The sequence below is a fragment of the Camelus dromedarius genome, chromosome X, assembly GCF_036321535.1.
Source record: "Camelus dromedarius isolate mCamDro1 chromosome X, mCamDro1.pat, whole genome shotgun sequence".
In the NCBI taxonomy this organism is placed as follows: domain Eukaryota; kingdom Metazoa; phylum Chordata; class Mammalia; order Artiodactyla; family Camelidae; genus Camelus; species Camelus dromedarius.
In genome coordinates this window covers 78,774,212-78,791,490 of record NC_087472.1, presented here as the reverse complement: position 1 = coordinate 78,791,490, position 17,279 = coordinate 78,774,212, and the positions used below count along the sequence as shown (strand labels likewise).

The 17,279-nt window shown below is 40.4% G+C and overlaps 1 protein-coding gene and 1 non-coding gene across 2 annotated transcripts in view; both read left to right on the top strand.

Annotated features, from left to right (window-relative positions):
- Window positions 1–1,425: 1,425 nt before the first annotated feature.
- The window catches only part of RP2 (RP2 activator of ARL3 GTPase), a 35,381-nt gene continuing 19,527 nt past the window's right edge, over window positions 1,426–17,279 (top strand). Inside the window, exons 1-2 of the mRNA XM_031445355.2 lie at window positions 1,426–1,723; window positions 14,070–14,735. Coding sequence (XP_031301215.1) covers window positions 1,622–1,723; window positions 14,070–14,735 — 768 coding nt within the window. The 5' untranslated portion in view covers window positions 1,426–1,621. The remainder of the gene's footprint in view (window positions 1,724–14,069; window positions 14,736–17,279) is intronic.
- TRNAS-AGA (transfer RNA serine (anticodon AGA)) lies at window positions 16,189–16,261 on the top strand. Its single transcript has one exon. It is a non-coding gene; the product is annotated as a tRNA-Ser (tRNA).

Sequence of the window (17,279 nt, the reverse complement as noted above, 5' to 3'; positions counted from 1 at the left end):
CAGATGAATCAGAGAGGAACAAATTTAGGCAGAGGGAGCACTGGACAACACAGGTTCTGGGTTTTCCTAGTCCCTGCTCACCCACTCTCATTGTGACCACACAGTGGTTAGTCCCTTCACCTCTGTGGCCCTCTGTTACCTCCACTGCACTACACAGTGGTCACAGTTTTAACCTTCTATGAATATAAAACATCTGAGGGTCTTATCCAAAACATCCTCACACAGACTTTTCATCTCACTCAGAAGAAGAAAAAGTGTGCACCGGGTAAAGACCCTATTGCCTAAGATCTGGAACTTACGTTTACAATCATTTCTAATACTTGAGCACATGTACTTTTCTTCCTGATTGTGCAATAAAAGGCAGGAAGGCAGGAAGTGAAAAAGAGAACATTCTTAATGCTCAAGTTAAGTCAGAGGCTCATTTAGCATATACAGTAGATGTAAGTGTGAGAAAGTAAAAAGATAACCAAGTTTGAACCTAAACTCATCTGCATTTGATGTCCTATCAAATGCCCAAATACTGTGCCCAGAGAATTTAACCAACAAGTTGCTTAGAACAGATCTGATAGTTTATATGGCAGTGCTTACGTCCTCCCCTGGGCTATAATCTCCAAGAGGAGAACCCCACCCACACACACTCTGGTCACTTTCTTTACGAAGGAATAGGGAAAGGTTGTAAATGTGTCCTTCACTAGCATGCAAGCATTCTTTCCACAAACATTTTATTGAGCAACTAATGTGGAGTTGGGCCAGGCCTGAGGGGTTAAAAAAAAAAAAAGACCAGCCGTTTGGTCTCAAGAAATTCACAATTCCAATAGGGAGACGATACACAAATAGTTATTTTACTAAGTTCTTGTTCAATTTTAGAGTGATACGTGGAAGTACTAAGAGAGCACAGAAGAGAGGGCAAGGAGGGTCGGGAAGGTTGGTGGGGAAATTTCCCGAGTGCATGACACTGGCCAGACGACTTGGAAGCAGGGGACGGGTGATGGATGGGTGATGAGGCGATAAGAGGAGTGAGGAATGAGAGTTTCAGAGCTCTTCCTGCGTCAGCAGGAATTCCTGTTTCCTCACCAACTGCATCACAAAGCTGAAGTCTAGCGTTCAACTAGGGAGCCCTCCCGCGCCTAAAACTTGGAAACTGAGAAGCAAGAGCAAGAAGACAGGCTTGCCGGGCCGGCACTCCCGGCAGCTCCACAGCCCCACTCAATCCTAGAAGGGGCGGGGCAGGGCTGGTTGGTTGGCGGGTGGGGGTGACGATCAGCCGGGCTTGCGCCGGAGCCGAGCCGGCCGGGCCCGCCCTTGGGGGGCTGGCGCAGGAGCCGGGTGTGAATTGGTTGTGTGCATACGTCGACAGCCGCTCGCGGGGCTTTGATTGGCTCCCCGGGCGCCGAGCGGTCATTGGCTGCGGCGGGTCGTCTGGGCGACTGAAAGGGAAAAGAGAAGGGGTGCTGGGCCTCGCGGGCGAACCTGCGCTGAGGGCAGCTGGGCGGTTCCGCGGGGCAGTGTCCGGGGAGCTGCGGGGCCCGGGCGCCCGGGGTGCACGCCACAGCTCCGGGAGGTGCCTGAGCCAGCGAGCCGGCGAGGAGCAGCGGCCAGTGAGACCCCGCGGGCCGGGACCATGGGCTGCTTCTTCTCCAAGAGGCGGAAGGCTGAGAAGGAGTCGCAGCCCGAGGGCGAGGAGGAGCGGCCGAAGCAGTACAGCTGGGACCAGCGCGAGAAGGTAACCAAAGTCCCGTAGGCGCTGGTCTCAGCCCTCCCGAGCCGCTCGGCAGCGCCGAGGGGGCCGACCCGGCAGCAGCCGCTCTTGCGCGCGCGCGCTCTCCCGCGAGTAGTTGAAGTCCTAGTGAATGACTTCGGGGGGAGCCGCGAAATCGAGCGCTGGAGAGGGCACCGCGGAGGGCTTTGCAGCGCTGGCGGGGACCTTAGCGCTGATCGTCCAGGTAGATGGACCCTGGGAGCTTTCCTTCCTGTCTGCATCCCGACCTCCTGTCTGAGGACGGACTCGAGGGAAGGAAGGAGAACCCAGAATGCCCCAAATCTCACATCTACTCTTTTTCCCTCGCAGCGTCGAGCGGGGTTTTGTCCAGTCCTCGAGTTACGCATGGGACTGATTCTCATCTCTTTCGCGGCTTATGTTCTTCGTGTGGCTGTTTTCTTTTTTGTCTGCCCTAGGCAGTAAATCTCTTTGGTGCCTCCTGATATATTCCACTGCTAAATTTTCTCGATGACGAAGTGAACCGTTTGACATACAGCTTTGCCTTTCCTCCTCTTCCAGTTACCCGAAAGGAATAATGAAAATCGAATCAGTCTTGGGATGTGTGTTAAGACTCTAAGGTGAAAATAACCAGCATAAGCCAGGCAGTATTTTACTGCTGCTTTAATGAATGAAAATGCCCATATTTTTAGTTTTCTATATAGCCAGAAACGAAAAAGCTTTGAACACGTCCACTTAGTCTTGCACAAAATACACTTAGTCATAAATTTCATAATGCTTCCTCTTTCTACATAGTTCTCCATTTGTATTTAGTAAAACACTTTGATAGATTTATCAGTTATTTTTCTCTTCCAAACAAGATGAGAAAAAATTTTAAATGAGTATTAGGAACAGTTAACTCCTTGCTTAATGCAACGTATCTCTATTCATGAATACTTTATAGTAAATTTCTTATTAAAGTTTTGATTTCATAGGCCAGCCTGCGTGATTTCCAATCCCCAGCAGAATTTAATCATGGCAAATTTGGATCTCCAAGTGTCAGAAGTTAAGAAATTGTACGCTTTTTACAGACGTCTCAGCCCCATCTTTCTGCCCGTGTTTTGCAGGGTTGCATGATCTGTTTATTAATTCTCTCTTATTCATACTTGATAGCAGCATTTTATAATGTAGGAGTGGAAAGTACTGTACTTCCTGTCTTACATGAAGATTGCACGTATCGTTTAAAGTTATTTGGTGGGCAGTTTTTAAAAGATTCATTTCCTTGGCCTTAGTATTCCTAACAATGCTCTTTAAGCTTGAACTGTCTGCCATAGAGAAGGTTGTGAATTTTATTTTTATTTTAACTTTTGGTTTTGAAATCATAGGCTAAAACTAACATACTTTTATTTTTTTATTTAGAGTAGTTTGGTTGCCCTCTGACTCCTTACTTCATGATAAATTGTCTTACAGCTACCTTTATTAAGATAATGTTTGGGCTAGTTGGAATCTCACGTGTCTTTCTCCTTTTAGATAAATGGGTGTGTTCTGTGATTTTTTTTTTTCTTCTGCTCTGTGGCTAAGTAAATGCATTGAAAAAGAATAGCAGACACCAACATCTAAGCTTTTCCTCCCAAATGAGTGTATAGTAAACTTTGAAATGTAGACATTGCTTTGAGCTTACAGGGAACATTTTGGGGGAGCCCTACTAAGTACTATAGTTGTAGAGGTGTAAGAGATGTCACTGGGTATGAAAAATAAGCTGGGTTGCATAGAATATGCTTCCGGATTGTGTATAACAAAATCTTGATCAACTCAGCTAATCAAAATTTTTCTTACTAAATAAGCGAACAACCCCGTTTGAAAATCTTTGGGGCTATTAGAGGATTACCAGCTTGCATTTAGAGACAGTGAAGATACCACATTTCTCGACATTGCTTTTTGGAATTGTTTTCTTTTTCTTTTGGAATTACTAGGAATTCACTCTTGGGCACCTCATTTATGATAGCCTGCTAAATTTTATGTGATGTTAAAGTTTTTTTTCTAGCACCTCACCTATTATGAGACCAATATGGGTAGTGTGCAAATATGGGTAGTGTATTACTCCAACTTTTACTGAGTTCAGCGTGGTCTTGCTTGCTCCAAGATTTTAATTGTACCACTTAAAAGGAATAGAATGCAAATACAGCCCAGAACACATAAATGAAATACGTTGCATGTATATGAACAAAATGGTTTGTATTAGAAATTTAGGTCTCTGTAATGTGATCATGGAGCATAGCAAACAATTTTAAATTTATATCAGACAGTTACCACTCAGTTTCTAAGACTTAGCTGTAAAAAAACAAAGTGCATTGCCTGAAAAGTTTCCTTGCATCTTGGAAAAGTGGTGTTTAAATTTTTCCTTAGGTTGTGTAATCAGAGTATCTTTATTGAGAGGCACCCTCTGGGTTTTGGGTTTTGAGTTCTGTAATTGGGTCAGTCTTAGGGGACCGAAGCTAGGAGAAATTGTCTCAATTAGAAAGAATGTTTGGGGACTAAGTGTTGTCATGGCAACCGATATACTGTAATCAACAGTGTAAGAAGCTAATTTTCTATTGCTGACCTTGAAAAAGGAAAAGCTTACCGTACAATTCCTACATTGACATGATGAAAAATATTTGTGGATTGTAAGATCCGTGTTTAAATCATTTGGAAAGAAATGCTTTTATCCTTCTCTCTCTTCTGCCTCTCATACCTTAGCAAGTTATTCAATGTATATGTACTCAAACACCAAGGAAGATGCAAAATTATAAGAATTATTTTCCTTGCCCTGGAAGAGCTGGACTGGCTTTTTGGACTTAAACCAGGAAATATTTAAGTACAAACAAAAGGAAGATGAGTGGTACAGAAAAGTAGTTTTCATTATCTAATTATTCATACCAGTATTCTTTTAGATGACAGAAATTGTGGCATAGGTGTTGAAAATTGTGGCTTTGAGTATGGACAGCTCATCTTGTATCCATTCAGGTTCCTCAGCTCTACAGTGAAACAGTGGTAAAGATTTCTCTACTATTTAAGAAGGTAGAGGCCTGCCCTAGGTAAGAGGGGTTAGACAGTAATGGTCACCTCTGAGGATAGAACTTGAACCAGAGGTTGGGCAGGACAGAACCAGTCGTAATATAAGGCAGATCGTAATGCCCAGAGTTACTCATCAGTGGACGGGGTGGCTTTGTGAAGAACTGATTTCCATGTTAGTCAAGACATTTAGACAGAGGTTGGATGGCTACCTACTAGAAAGAAGTGTCTATGTTGTGTAGGGGGCTAGACACTGTTCTTAGCCTTTTAGGTATGTAAGGTATTCAAGTTACCCATTGTTGCCTACCAAACCACCCCCAAGACTTAAGGGCAGAGGATAATGGCACGTACTTATTTTGCTCCCAGCTCTCCCATTTGTGTAGGGCTTAGCAGGGTTGGCTCTCTGCTCTGTGTGGCATCAGCTGCAGCAGCTTGACCGGGGGGCTGGAGGATCTGCTTTCAGTATGACTTAATCACAGAGCTGGCTGGCAAGTTGGTGCTGGCTTTGGCTGGAAGCTCAGCTGGGGCTGAGGGCCAGGGGCTTCCTTCTGTAGCCCAGGCTTCCTTCCACACAGCGTGATGGCTGGGTTCCAAGGGCGAGTGTCCTAAGAAACCGGCAGAAGCTGCATGGCTTTTTCTAACTAGCCTCTTAAGTGAGGTAGCATGACTTCTGCCCTATTTTGTTGGTTCAGGCAGTCACAGATGTCCACCCACGTCCAAGGGGAGGGGACCTCTTGATGGGAGAAGCATCAGAGAACTTGTCGACATGTTTTAAATCCTTTACGTAAAGTTGTTGCTTAAAAGGGAATAACTAGTTCTTTGTTTATTTGTTTAAAAATAGCTTTATTGAGATAGAATTCATTTAAACGTAGCTTTATTGACATAGAATTCATATGCCATACAACTTACTCATTTAAAGTATACAATTCAATAGTTGTAACAAGTTCACAGGGTTATGTTACCATCACTATGATCTGATTTGTAGAACATTTTCATCCCTCACAAAAGAAACCCACCCATTAATAGCTACTCCTCACTCCCCCAGCCCCTAGAAACCACAATTTTACTTTCTATGTCTATAGATCTGCCTATTTAGGACTTTTATCAATGGAATCATAGAATATGTCATCTTTTGTTACTTGTTTCTTTCACTTAGTATGTTTTTGAAATTCATCCATACTGCAGCATCTATCAGTGGTTTATTCCTTTTTATTGCCGAATAACATAACAGAATAGATATTTTATTTCATTTTATTTATAGGTACATTTTATTTTTTATCTGTTTTATTTGTTTATCCATTCATCAGTTGATGGACCTTCGGGTTATTTCTACTTTTTGGCCATTACAAATAATGCTACTATGAATGTTCACATACAAGCTTTTGTACAGAAATGCATGTTTTTGTTTTTGTTTTGTATATATATTTATTGACATATAGTCAGTTTACAATGTTGTGTCAGTTTCTGATGTACAGAACAATGCTTCAGTCATACATTTTTTTTTCTTGAATATATACTTAGGAGTGGAATTCCTGGGTCATATAGTAACTCTATGTTTAACTTTTTGAGAATCTGCCAAACTGTTTTTCAAAGTGTCTGTACCATTTTACATTTTTGCCAGCAGTGTATGAGGCTTCCACTGTCTTTACTCACATAAGGTGGGAAAAGGGGAAAGCACGTATGGGACTGGGGTCTTCATTTGCATTCTGCCCTGCACTACATCTCACTGGTCAGGTCATTTAGCTTTTCCCGTCCTCAATTTCCTAAGATCCTTTCCAGTTCTCTGATTCTTTGAGCATCTCATGAGGGGAGGTGAAAAGCATTCAGGTAAATCTGATTGAACAGAGGGAATCTGATAGGATGTCAAATTAGATTAAGAACAGATTAGAGGATATGAAAAATCCTTTCCAAGCCTAAAATTTCATAATTCTATTTTGTGGTTACATTTTTAGCAACATGATGTGCTAATATAAATATAATACTTCACCTTCTCTTATCATCAGTGTATATAAGATCAAAGTACTGGTGTTTACTATTTTTATAATTAGGTGCCACTGCCATTTTCATTCATGAAATTACCTTGCAGCTACATAGGTATGTTGCCCTGAAACGGACTTAACAATGTTTAAATTTTAAGTCATTTGTTTATTTTACATTGAAGTATAATTTCCCTAAAGTAAAATTTATCCTTTTTAAGTGTACAGTTCTATGAATTTTGATAGGCAAATACAGTCATGTAACTATCACCACAATCAAGATGTGAAACAATACCATCATCCCCCCAAATTTCGTCATTCTCCTTTGCAGTCAACCCTGCCTCCAGCCTCTGATCAGTTTCTTATCCGTATAGTTTTGTCTTTTTGAGAATGTCATATAAATGGAATCACATAGTTGGTAACCTTTTGAGTCTGGCTTCTTTCACTTAGCATGATACATTTAAGATTCAACCATGTGATTGCACGCATTAGGAGTTCCTTTTTATTGCTGAATAGTAAGTAGTCCGTTATATGGATGTACCCCATTTGTTTATCCATTCACCAGTTGAAGGACATTTAGGTTGCTTATAAATTCTGGTAATTGTGAATAAAGCTACCATAAACATATGCATACAAGTTTTTGAATAAACATAAGCTTTCCTTTCACTTGCGTGAATAGCTAGGAATAGGATTGCTGATTGTGTATTAAACTTTATAAGAAATTGCCAAACTCTTTTCCAAAGTGGCTGTGCTATTTTGCATTCCCTCCAGCAGTCTATAAGAGATGCAGTTTCTCTGCGTCCTCACCAGCACTTGGTATGGTCAGTTTTTTAAAAATCTTAGCCATTCTAATAGGAGTGTAGTGGTATTTCATTGTGGTTTAATTTGCATTTCCCTAATGACTAATTATGTTGAACATTTTTCCATGTACTTATTTACCATCCATATATTTTCTTTGGTGAAGTGTTTATTAAAATCTTATGCCCATTTTTTTTTTACTGGGTTATTTATTTTCTTGAGTTTTGGGAGTTTTTATATATCTTGGCTATCAGTCCCTTGTCATGTGTGTCTTGCAAATTTTTTCCCCCAAATAATGTCTTGTCTTCTCTTAACAGTGTCTTTTGAAGAAGAAAAGTTTACAATTTTGATAAAAGTCCAATTTTCTCTTTTATGGGTTGTGTTTTTGGTTTCACATCTAGGAAATCTTTGCCAGCCCAAGATTACAAAGATTTTCTCCTCTGTTTTCTTCTAGAAGACTTAGAGTGTTTGGTTTTATATTTAGGTTCTATGATCCATTTTGAGCTAATTGTTAAATATGGTACAAGGTATGGAGATTCCTTTTTCAATTTTTTTTTAACATGGTAGATGTTCAATTGTTCCAGCACCATTTGTTGAAAAGACTATCCTTTCTCTATTGAATTGCCTCTGCACCTTTGTCAATATATACATAAGTCTATTTTTGAATTCTGTTCTATTTCATTAATTTATTCACCTAGTAAACATTGGTTTCTGTTTGAATATGATTGAATATGAAGGAGCAGCCAAGAGAATATATTTAGGGGCCAAACTGTCTAAGTCTGAGACTCAGCTCAAGCACATACTAATTGTGTGACCTTGGGCAAGTTATTTAACCTCTGAGTGCCTCAATTCTCTCATCTTTAAAACAGAGATAATTATAGTACACAACTCTCAGAGGGGTTTTTATGAGGACTGAATGAACAAAGCACTTAGAATGGTGCCTGGTACCTATGTAGTGCTTCTTATGCTCCTCGGTCTGATTTTGAACTTCTACCCCGACCAAATTTCCATTAAAATTAATAAATTCCATTATTTCATCTCAGATTATCATTATGGATGTTTATCTGTGGGGGTGAATTTTAATGAAATATTTACGTAACTACTCAGTAAAAGAATAAGATGTTTACTTTTGTTTTCTGTTAGGAAAAAAATTCCTAATTTAGTTTAGTAGCTGTTATCAGGTGAATTCCAACTCTTGAAATGTTTCTTTGATTTTGAAAGTATATCCACTACCTTTCAAGGATTACAGAAAGAAATACAGCCTAAACTAAGCTCACTTCATAAGGGATTCTTGTGAAAAAGTAGTTTAAAACTTGACCTTTCATGTTTGTGATCTGGGGCACTTTGAGAACTAGTAACTTTTGCAAAATTGTTATGGTGCTAAGCTCCAGATTGTTTAGTATCACCTTTTGTTTTGAAGAGCTTTCAGAAATTGTTGAGAAAGCAACATAAATCCTAAATTTCCCCTTTGTAGATCATATTGATAGCCCAGATAATTTTATACTATAGAACTCGTTAACTATAGGATTAATTTCTCCTGGATTAATTTCCCCCAATGAACTATGAGAACTGAGGTGTCCAGAGAAAATACTTAAAAGAGCAGTACATTACATTTAACTCCTCAGCATTGGTAGCTGTTACGGACTGAATGTTTGTGTCCCTGCCCCAAATTCATATGTTGAAGCCCTCAATTCCCAGTGTGGTTGTATTTGGAGATGGAGCCTTGATGGAAATAATTAAGATTAAATGAGGTCACAACGGTGGGGCCCTGATCTGATAGGATTAGTGTCCTTATAAGAAGAGACACCAGAAAACTTGCCCTGCATCCACCCAGGAAAGACCATGTGAGGATAATGCGAGAAGGCAGCCATCTGCAAGCCAGGAAGAAAGGTCTCACCAGGAACCAACCCTGCTGGCACCTTGATCTTGGACTTTGCAGCCTCTGGAACTAGGAGACATACAGTTCTGTTGTTTAAGCCACCCAGTCTGTGTTATTTGGTTATGGCAGCCAGCCTTAGTCTGCTCAAGCCTCTATAACAAGATGCCATAGACTGAGTGGCTTAAACAACAGAAATGTATTTCTCCTAGTTCCAGAGGCTGCAAAGTCCAAGATCAAGGTGCCAGCAGACCCACCGTCTGGTGTCAGAGATAAATACAGCTGGACATTAAAGCAGTGCAAACAGATTTTGTTCAGTAACTACTGACAGGAGAAAGAGCTGAGCTCCATTCTTATTTGTGCAGAGGTGATGTGAGCCATTTAAGGGAGAATAAGGGAAGGAGGAGAGCAGTGTTGTCAGAGAAGTGAAAAATTACCAAGTTGGTCCCTGTTAGTGAAATTAGGCCAGTCGTGTTTGTTAGCTGGCAGTTATGGAAGTTAGAATCCTATCCTCCCACAGAGCCTGGTAGACAGAGGCCCTGTCCTTCCTAATAATTATATTTCAAGGGAATGGCTCTTGGGTCCTTGAGACACTTAGTTGTAAGAGATACAGTCACAATTATAAGCCCTTTTTAGTAAATGTTCTAAGAAACGGAGGTCAGGGGCCTAGCATCAGGTGTTGGCTAGAACACATAGTATATTTTCCTGGCCAGGTTGAGCTTTCTCAGACAGGCATTTTAATGGGGACCTGAAATCATTCTAAGGACACAGCCTCGTGCTGCTAGAAGCCATGCTAGAGTTTGATCAAGTCTCTTAGCACGGGGATTTGGACGGAGTTGCAGTGTGCCAACAGTTCTGTGGTTCTCGCTGGTGGAAACCCACTTCCTGCTTACAGTCAAGCCACCTTCTTGCTGTGTGCTCACATGGCCTTTCCTCAGTGCCTGCTTGCGCGTGGAGAGAGGTGGAGGGGGGAGAGAGCAAGAGAGAGCGATCTCTTCTTCTTCTAAGGGCGCTAATCCCATCATAAGGGCCCCTCTGTCACGACCTCATATAAACCTGATCACTTCCAAAAGTCCTCACCTCCAAATACCATCACATTGGAGTGTTAGGGCTTCAGCGTATGAATTTTGAGAGGACACAAAACATTCACTTCATAATACAGCCCAGGCCAACTAAAAGAGCAGCTCAGTAATTTTAAAGTTAAGAATAGATTTTCTTTCTGTATTTGCAACAAGTACTAATATAGTTCTAATGATAACATATTAACAGAGTTGAAATTTCTGTTAAGTACTGTACATTTTATATATCATCTCCTGTGCAAAAAAAAAAATAACTAAATTCCTTTAAGTAACAAGAATTAACTGTTTTATTTTTTAATCTTTATCCAAACATTGGTTTGTTTCTTACTTCATTCTCAGATAAATGTGCTTGCAAACTTTTGAACTTGCTGTCTGTGTCTTAGGCAAAGATAAATTGCCTAGAGTCTTAAAGCCCAAATCAACTCCCCAGGAAAATGCACACAAAATTTTACACAACAGTTTTAAGGAGTTTATGGTATAGTGAGAGAGAGAGATACTATAAACTGAAGCTTGAAGATTCCCCTTGCTCATTGACTTTGAGGCATTGGTAGAGACAGGCCAACTCCTTTGCTCCCTTTCAAAAAACAAACAAACAAACAAACAAAAACCTATTGGTGGTACTCTCACAGCCACCGTGGGAGGTAGATTGGTGCCAGGAAGACAAGCTGAAGATGACCAGAGAATGCTTTTTACCTCCTTAAGGCCGAAAGCAGAACTGACTTGAACCACACTTGCATGTTCCTTTTTCCCTCTTAAAGCCTGGACTGGCTCAAGATCCCATTAGCCTCCTCCATGACCACATTCCCAGCCCCTTCCACTGGCTCCTCCAAGTGAAAGGCAGCCCCAGCTTCCTTGTACTGCAGGTAGGGACAGAAGAGAATGTAAAATGGAGAGACCCAGGACGGGCATTAAAAGGAGTGCCTCTGCATAGCTTTGTGTATAATTATCTGATCTTCCTACTGAGTCCCAGCAGGTAGAAGGGGAGGATTGTTATCTCATGATTTGGGAGGGGGAGAAGCAAGAGCAAAAATCTCAGAGGTTCCTTCTTCTCTTTTCTCCTCCCACGCCCACCACAGGTGTTTCTCATAGTTTCCCCTTTTCCTGATGTTTTCCTTGCTTGGTCCATTTGGGCTTGCTCTTGGGCACTGGAGAGCCAGCAGCTACGCTAGTGCATAATCTTGGTAGAGACCAAACTGGAACGCTGTACCTTAATATATGTCCGTCACCCGTAAAATCCTTCAAATGGAATTGCTCGGAAACCTCTTCCCACATTAAACCTGTGTGCTGCCTCCTGTGTTTTCCATTTTATTTATTTATTTATTTATTTTTGGTGAGTGGCACTACCAACATCCAATCACATAAACCAAAGCAGTGGTTTTTTTCATACCTGTGGGTGGAATAATACAAAGTATTAGCGGGTTCAACACAAAATAAGAGTATTATTCTGCGAAACTTTGATTTCATTGGTATGGGTACATGTATAAATATTCATAAGAACGTGTACTGGGCTGTGGTGGAGAATGTAATAATGTGGATTATGGTCAAAAAATGGAAAAATACTGGATGAGAGAACTATGAATCATTTTTTAACATAAATATCTGAATATGAATTTTAATTTCTGGCATATAATAAAGGTTACCAGAAAGGTGAAGATACAACTTTTATACAGAACAGATTTTTTTTTCATTGTTACATCATCTAAAAGCATAATTTGAGATGGTGTGGATAAGCTTAGAAATTTTCTTCTTTCCACTTTTATAGGAATCATTTTTGACCCATCCTTCTGCCTTACCTCCTACAGCCATTGAATTACCAAATCTGCTGATTCTACTTCCTCAGTGTTTCTCAAAATCCATGCCAGCTTCCCCTTCCTTGCTAAGCATTGGTCTAGTTGCAGCCCTTTCTGGACGTCTGCAACAGCCTCTTCAATCCACACTCCGCTTGTCCTTGTTAAATCATCTTCCTGAAATGTAAATTTTGCTTATTTAAATCCTTCTGTAGTGCCGTATTGCCCATGGATAACTTTCGAGCTTTATAATAGAGCCCCTGCCCACCTCTCTACCTTCATTTGCTTCCGTTGCTGGATCACTGGTGGCGCCAGACCACTTTCAGTTTTTGCCTGGCGTGGGAAGGGAGGATCCTTTACTTCCCACCGCTTTCATCTGGTGAACTTCAGCTTGTTCATTTCTCAGCTTGTACAGGAAGTCTTACACCCCTACGGGCCCCGCCCCAGATGTCCCTACTCTGTGTTTCCAGAATATTTATTCTGAGCATCTCCCATTACACAGCCAGGTTGTCTTTAAATCATCTGTTTAGGTTAGTGTTTGCGTCTTTTATGGAAAGAGCTGGTCATACTCATTTTTGGTGCTTAAAACAATGTCTGGCTCATGTCGGATGTTCAAATGTTGGTTGAATGACTGAAGATCTGGAAAGTTAAAAGTGCCTTTTTCATTCATGTTCCTCTTAGGGGACAAAACTGAGACAAAAATACAAGTGCCTCTTTTATTGCCTCATGGTACAGACCAATGCTTCTTCTAGTACATTGTGTAAAACTAGATAAGTACAACGTTTATTGTACAATACTGAATAAGTCACTTTAAGCTAATTTGCTAATGATTAAGATGATTAAATTATCCTTCATAAGTAATCAAATTTTTACATATTGTACCTGTGGGAGCCTGTTTCTGATACATGAATAGTTTTGCATGAAATTTAATATTCACAAAGAGGCAAACAGTGCAAATAGATTTAAAGATAACTTGGAAAAGTCAAAATGGCCTTTTAGTGACTATATTTTGAGAGGTCAGCTAAAATTTAAACAATAATGTGACAGAGTCCAGGCACACTGTTTAAAAGAGTATGTGAAATTAACACAATGTTGCAAATCGACTATACTTCTACGAAAAAACGATTGCGTGAGCTTTAGTTTAGAATACCTAAAGATGGAAATGGTGAAATTTGAAAAATCACATTGTAGGAGTAGCTCAATAAATGTCTCAATCAAATCTATAGATGTAGATTCTGACCTATAGTGATTCCTGTGCCTTTAGTTTCTTCCATTTTCTGTAGCAGATTGCACAGATCAGTTGGGGTTTAGCAACTAAGACCCAAGCATCAATTCAATGGAAGGATAGAGAAATATATTTCAATCTGGGTGTATTTCCAATTTCAAAAGTTTTTAAAGAAGCAGAAGTCATTTTAAAACTGAAGCATCAGAAGAAGAAAAGGGTCAAAGCTGAAATATCCCTGAATGTCATCCAGTATGCTGTATGGATATATGAGAATTTCCCCAACTGTTTCCAAAAAGTTGGTATATTGAAACAGTATCGAACAATGGTCCACACATCGTTTGGTTGATATCTCTTTGAGTCTTTATCTGTAAGTTTCCTCTCCCTTTTTTCCCTTCATGTCTTTTATTTATTTGTAAAAAAATTTTTTTTGTCCTGTTCATTTTTCTTACTATGTTGCAAGTCAGGAAGAGTCCGAACATATTATTTTAGCCTTAAGAATTGTGCCTGGCAGCCAATAGACAATGAATGTTTGCTGGATAATGTTAATGATGCTCAGTGTCTGTGTTTTGTTCCTGCAGGTTGATCCGAAAGACTACATGTTCAGTGGACTGAAAGATGAAACAGTAGGTCGCTTACCTGGGAAAGTGGCAGGACAACAGTTTCTCATTCAAGACTGTGAGAACTGTAGCATCTATATTTTTGATCACTCTGCTACCGTTACTATCGATGACTGTACTAACTGTGTCATTTTTCTGGGACCCGTGAAAGGCAGTGTGTTTTTCCGGAATTGCAGAGATTGCAAGTGTGCGTTAGCCTGCCAACAGTTCCGTGTGCGGGACTGCAGAAAGCTGGAGGTCTTTTTGTGCTGTGCCACGCAGCCCATTATTGAGTCTTCCACAAATATCAAGTTCGCCTGTTTTCAGTGGTACTACCCTGAATTAGCTTTCCAGTTCAAAGATGCAGGGCTAAGTATCTTCAATAACACCTGGAGTAACATTCATGACTTTACACCCGTGTCAGGAGAACTCAACTGGAGCCTTCTTTCAGAAGATACGGTCGTCCAGGACCATATTCCTCTACCTACTACCGAAGAGCTCAAAACTGTCCGCGTTTCCACAGAAGCCAATAGAAGTATCGTTCCAGTATCCCGGGGTCAGAGACAGAAGAGCAGTGATGAATCATGTTTAGTGGTATTATTTGCTGGTGATTATACTATCGCAAATGCCAGGAAACTAATTGATGAGGTAAGGAGAGAGAGAGAAGAGAAACAGACACACACCTACATAGAAGCACACCACTTTCTGGAAAGCATCCATGCTTTTCAACTTGGCTATGAGAAATATGGGCAATCCTTAAATGATAGTCTTCTGCCCCCTACAGATTTATCTGTAAGCTGGTTGCTTAGGCCTCAAGTGCTTTCCTAAGGAAGCTTTTTAAAAATGAAATTTAAGGGAGGGTATAGCTTAGTGGTAGAGTGCATACTTAGCATGCACGAGGTCCTGGGTTCAATCCCCAGTACCTCCATTATAAATAAATAAACCTAATTACCTCCCCCGCAACAAAACAAAAACAATAAAAAATAAAAATGTGAACTAAACTTAAAAAAAAAAGTAAATAAAAATGACATTCAATTCAGGAAGCATTTATTAAGCACTCAATATGTGCAAGTTACTCTGTTACCATGTTTCATTGATTATAGGATGTACCTGTGTTTTCCACAGTTTTGCTTGTCTGAAATGCATCCTGCAATTGATGGCAGCTTAGAGCTAATGAAATATAATACGTGCTGGGAGTGGAGATACATAAAAATTCTCCACCCTCAGAGAACTTCCATTCTTGATAATAAATGATTTCTATGGAAGCTGACAAAAGTAATACTGCAAAGTAAAGGGTGACTTTTTATAATGCTTTAGTGGGGAAATTTATTTGGCGTTTTCATCAGTTAGAGTGTGGGAAAGACATGTAGGAATACAGCTTTTGGACCCCCCCATGGTGACTGTGAGAGCAACCTCCGCACCACTTTCCTTACTTCCCTATACCCCGGGGCCACAAAGAGGAAGTTGATGGGAAAGAATGAGGTGGGAGCTGGTATAGCAGAGGCTGTGGGCTCGTGAGCAGGGGCTCCTTAGTGCGCTCAGGAGTAGAGAAGGGTTCTTTGGGTAGCAGCTTTCACTTGAAAAAGAAATGGGGGCGTGGAGGTAAGGGGCTCCGGAAGCAGCAGTGTCTGCGTTGGGCGGGTGATCCAGTGGGAGGCAGCAGTCTGGTGATTTAATGATCCATTTAATCAGGCTCTCTTCAGGAGGAGTCTGTTTGAATTAAAAATCCAACTTCCAGAAGTGGAGGAGTGAATGGAAAACTCATCAAGTCTCTTTCTGAGTGGATTTTTTTTAAAAAGTTGTAACAGTTCTGTCAAAAGGAATGATTTTTTTTTTTTTTTTGTAGAGGGCGGCAGGGTGTAGCTCAGTGGTGGAGTGTGAGCTTAGCACGCAAGAGGTCCTGGGTTCAATCCCCAGCACTTCCATTAAAAATAAACAAACCAACCAACCTCATTACCTCCCCCCACCAACGAAGAAGATAAAAGAAAAAGAAAAAAGGAATGATTTTTAGAAACAAAAAATCAACTAAAAATGGCTACCTCTCTGTAGGTTATACATTCTACAATGTAGAAAACCTGTGTCTGAAATCTACAAAGTGGGGGGAGGGTATGGCCCAGTGGTAGCGCGTGTGCTTAGAATGCATGAGGTCCTGGGTTCAATCCCCAGTACCTCCATTAAAAAAATAAATAAACAAACCTAATTGCCTCCCCCTCAAAAATATTTTTTTAAAAAAAGAGTGAAATCTGCAAAGTATATCTGAGGTCTAGTTTGCAAAACAACAGAAGCCAAAGTATAATCATAAGACTCTGAAATTTTCTTTTTTGATTTTGCTAATCTGAGAAAAAACATGATACGGATCTGGTAAGATATAGAAGCTATCTATGTCTTTGAGCTGTCTAATCACATGTAAATCCAACATCAGAGAGGTAAACGTTTTCTGTATGGTGACTTTAAAAAAATCTACATACAGTTTTCAAAAGAGTTAACTATTCAGGTTAAACTCCTTTTTGGTAGATAATGAGGAGTGGACATAAAGAATATATAGCATGTTTAAAGAAAAAGTCATCAAAACAAACACTGTCATGAGTCATCATGAGTCATCAGATGTCCTTAACCTTTTAACTTTTAACATCTGATGTGTGAAATGGCAGTGTTGTGTGCACTTGAGAGCAACATGACCAGGAAGAGTGATGTTCTTTAGATGTCATTCTGGATTACAAAATACTTTAAAACAAATAAAAATCCAACAATAACTATAACAACAATGATGACAATAATAATAATAGCTAACAGCTAACACTTATACAGTGTTTAGTCTGTGTCAGGCACCGTTGTATGAGATTTAAATGAGTTAACCCACTTAACTGAGAATAAACTATGAAACAGGTGCCATTATTCCCCTTTATACAGATGAGGAAAATGAGCCACAGAGAAGGTGAGTAACTTGGAAAAGGTCGCTCACAGGTAAGGAGCAGAGCCATGATTTAAATCCAAGCAGTTCGGCTTTGTAGGCCATGGTCTTAACCCTTAAGCATGATGCTACAATGCTGCCTCAGTGGAAAGGAAAGTTGATAAATGCCTGGTGGAGCAGGAGTGTGACCAAAAGTGTGTGGAGTCAAGGCAGTCTAGGCCTTGGAAAAAACCCTGGGACTTTTTGGCTAGAGTTATCCTATCTAATCCTGAAATCAGGGG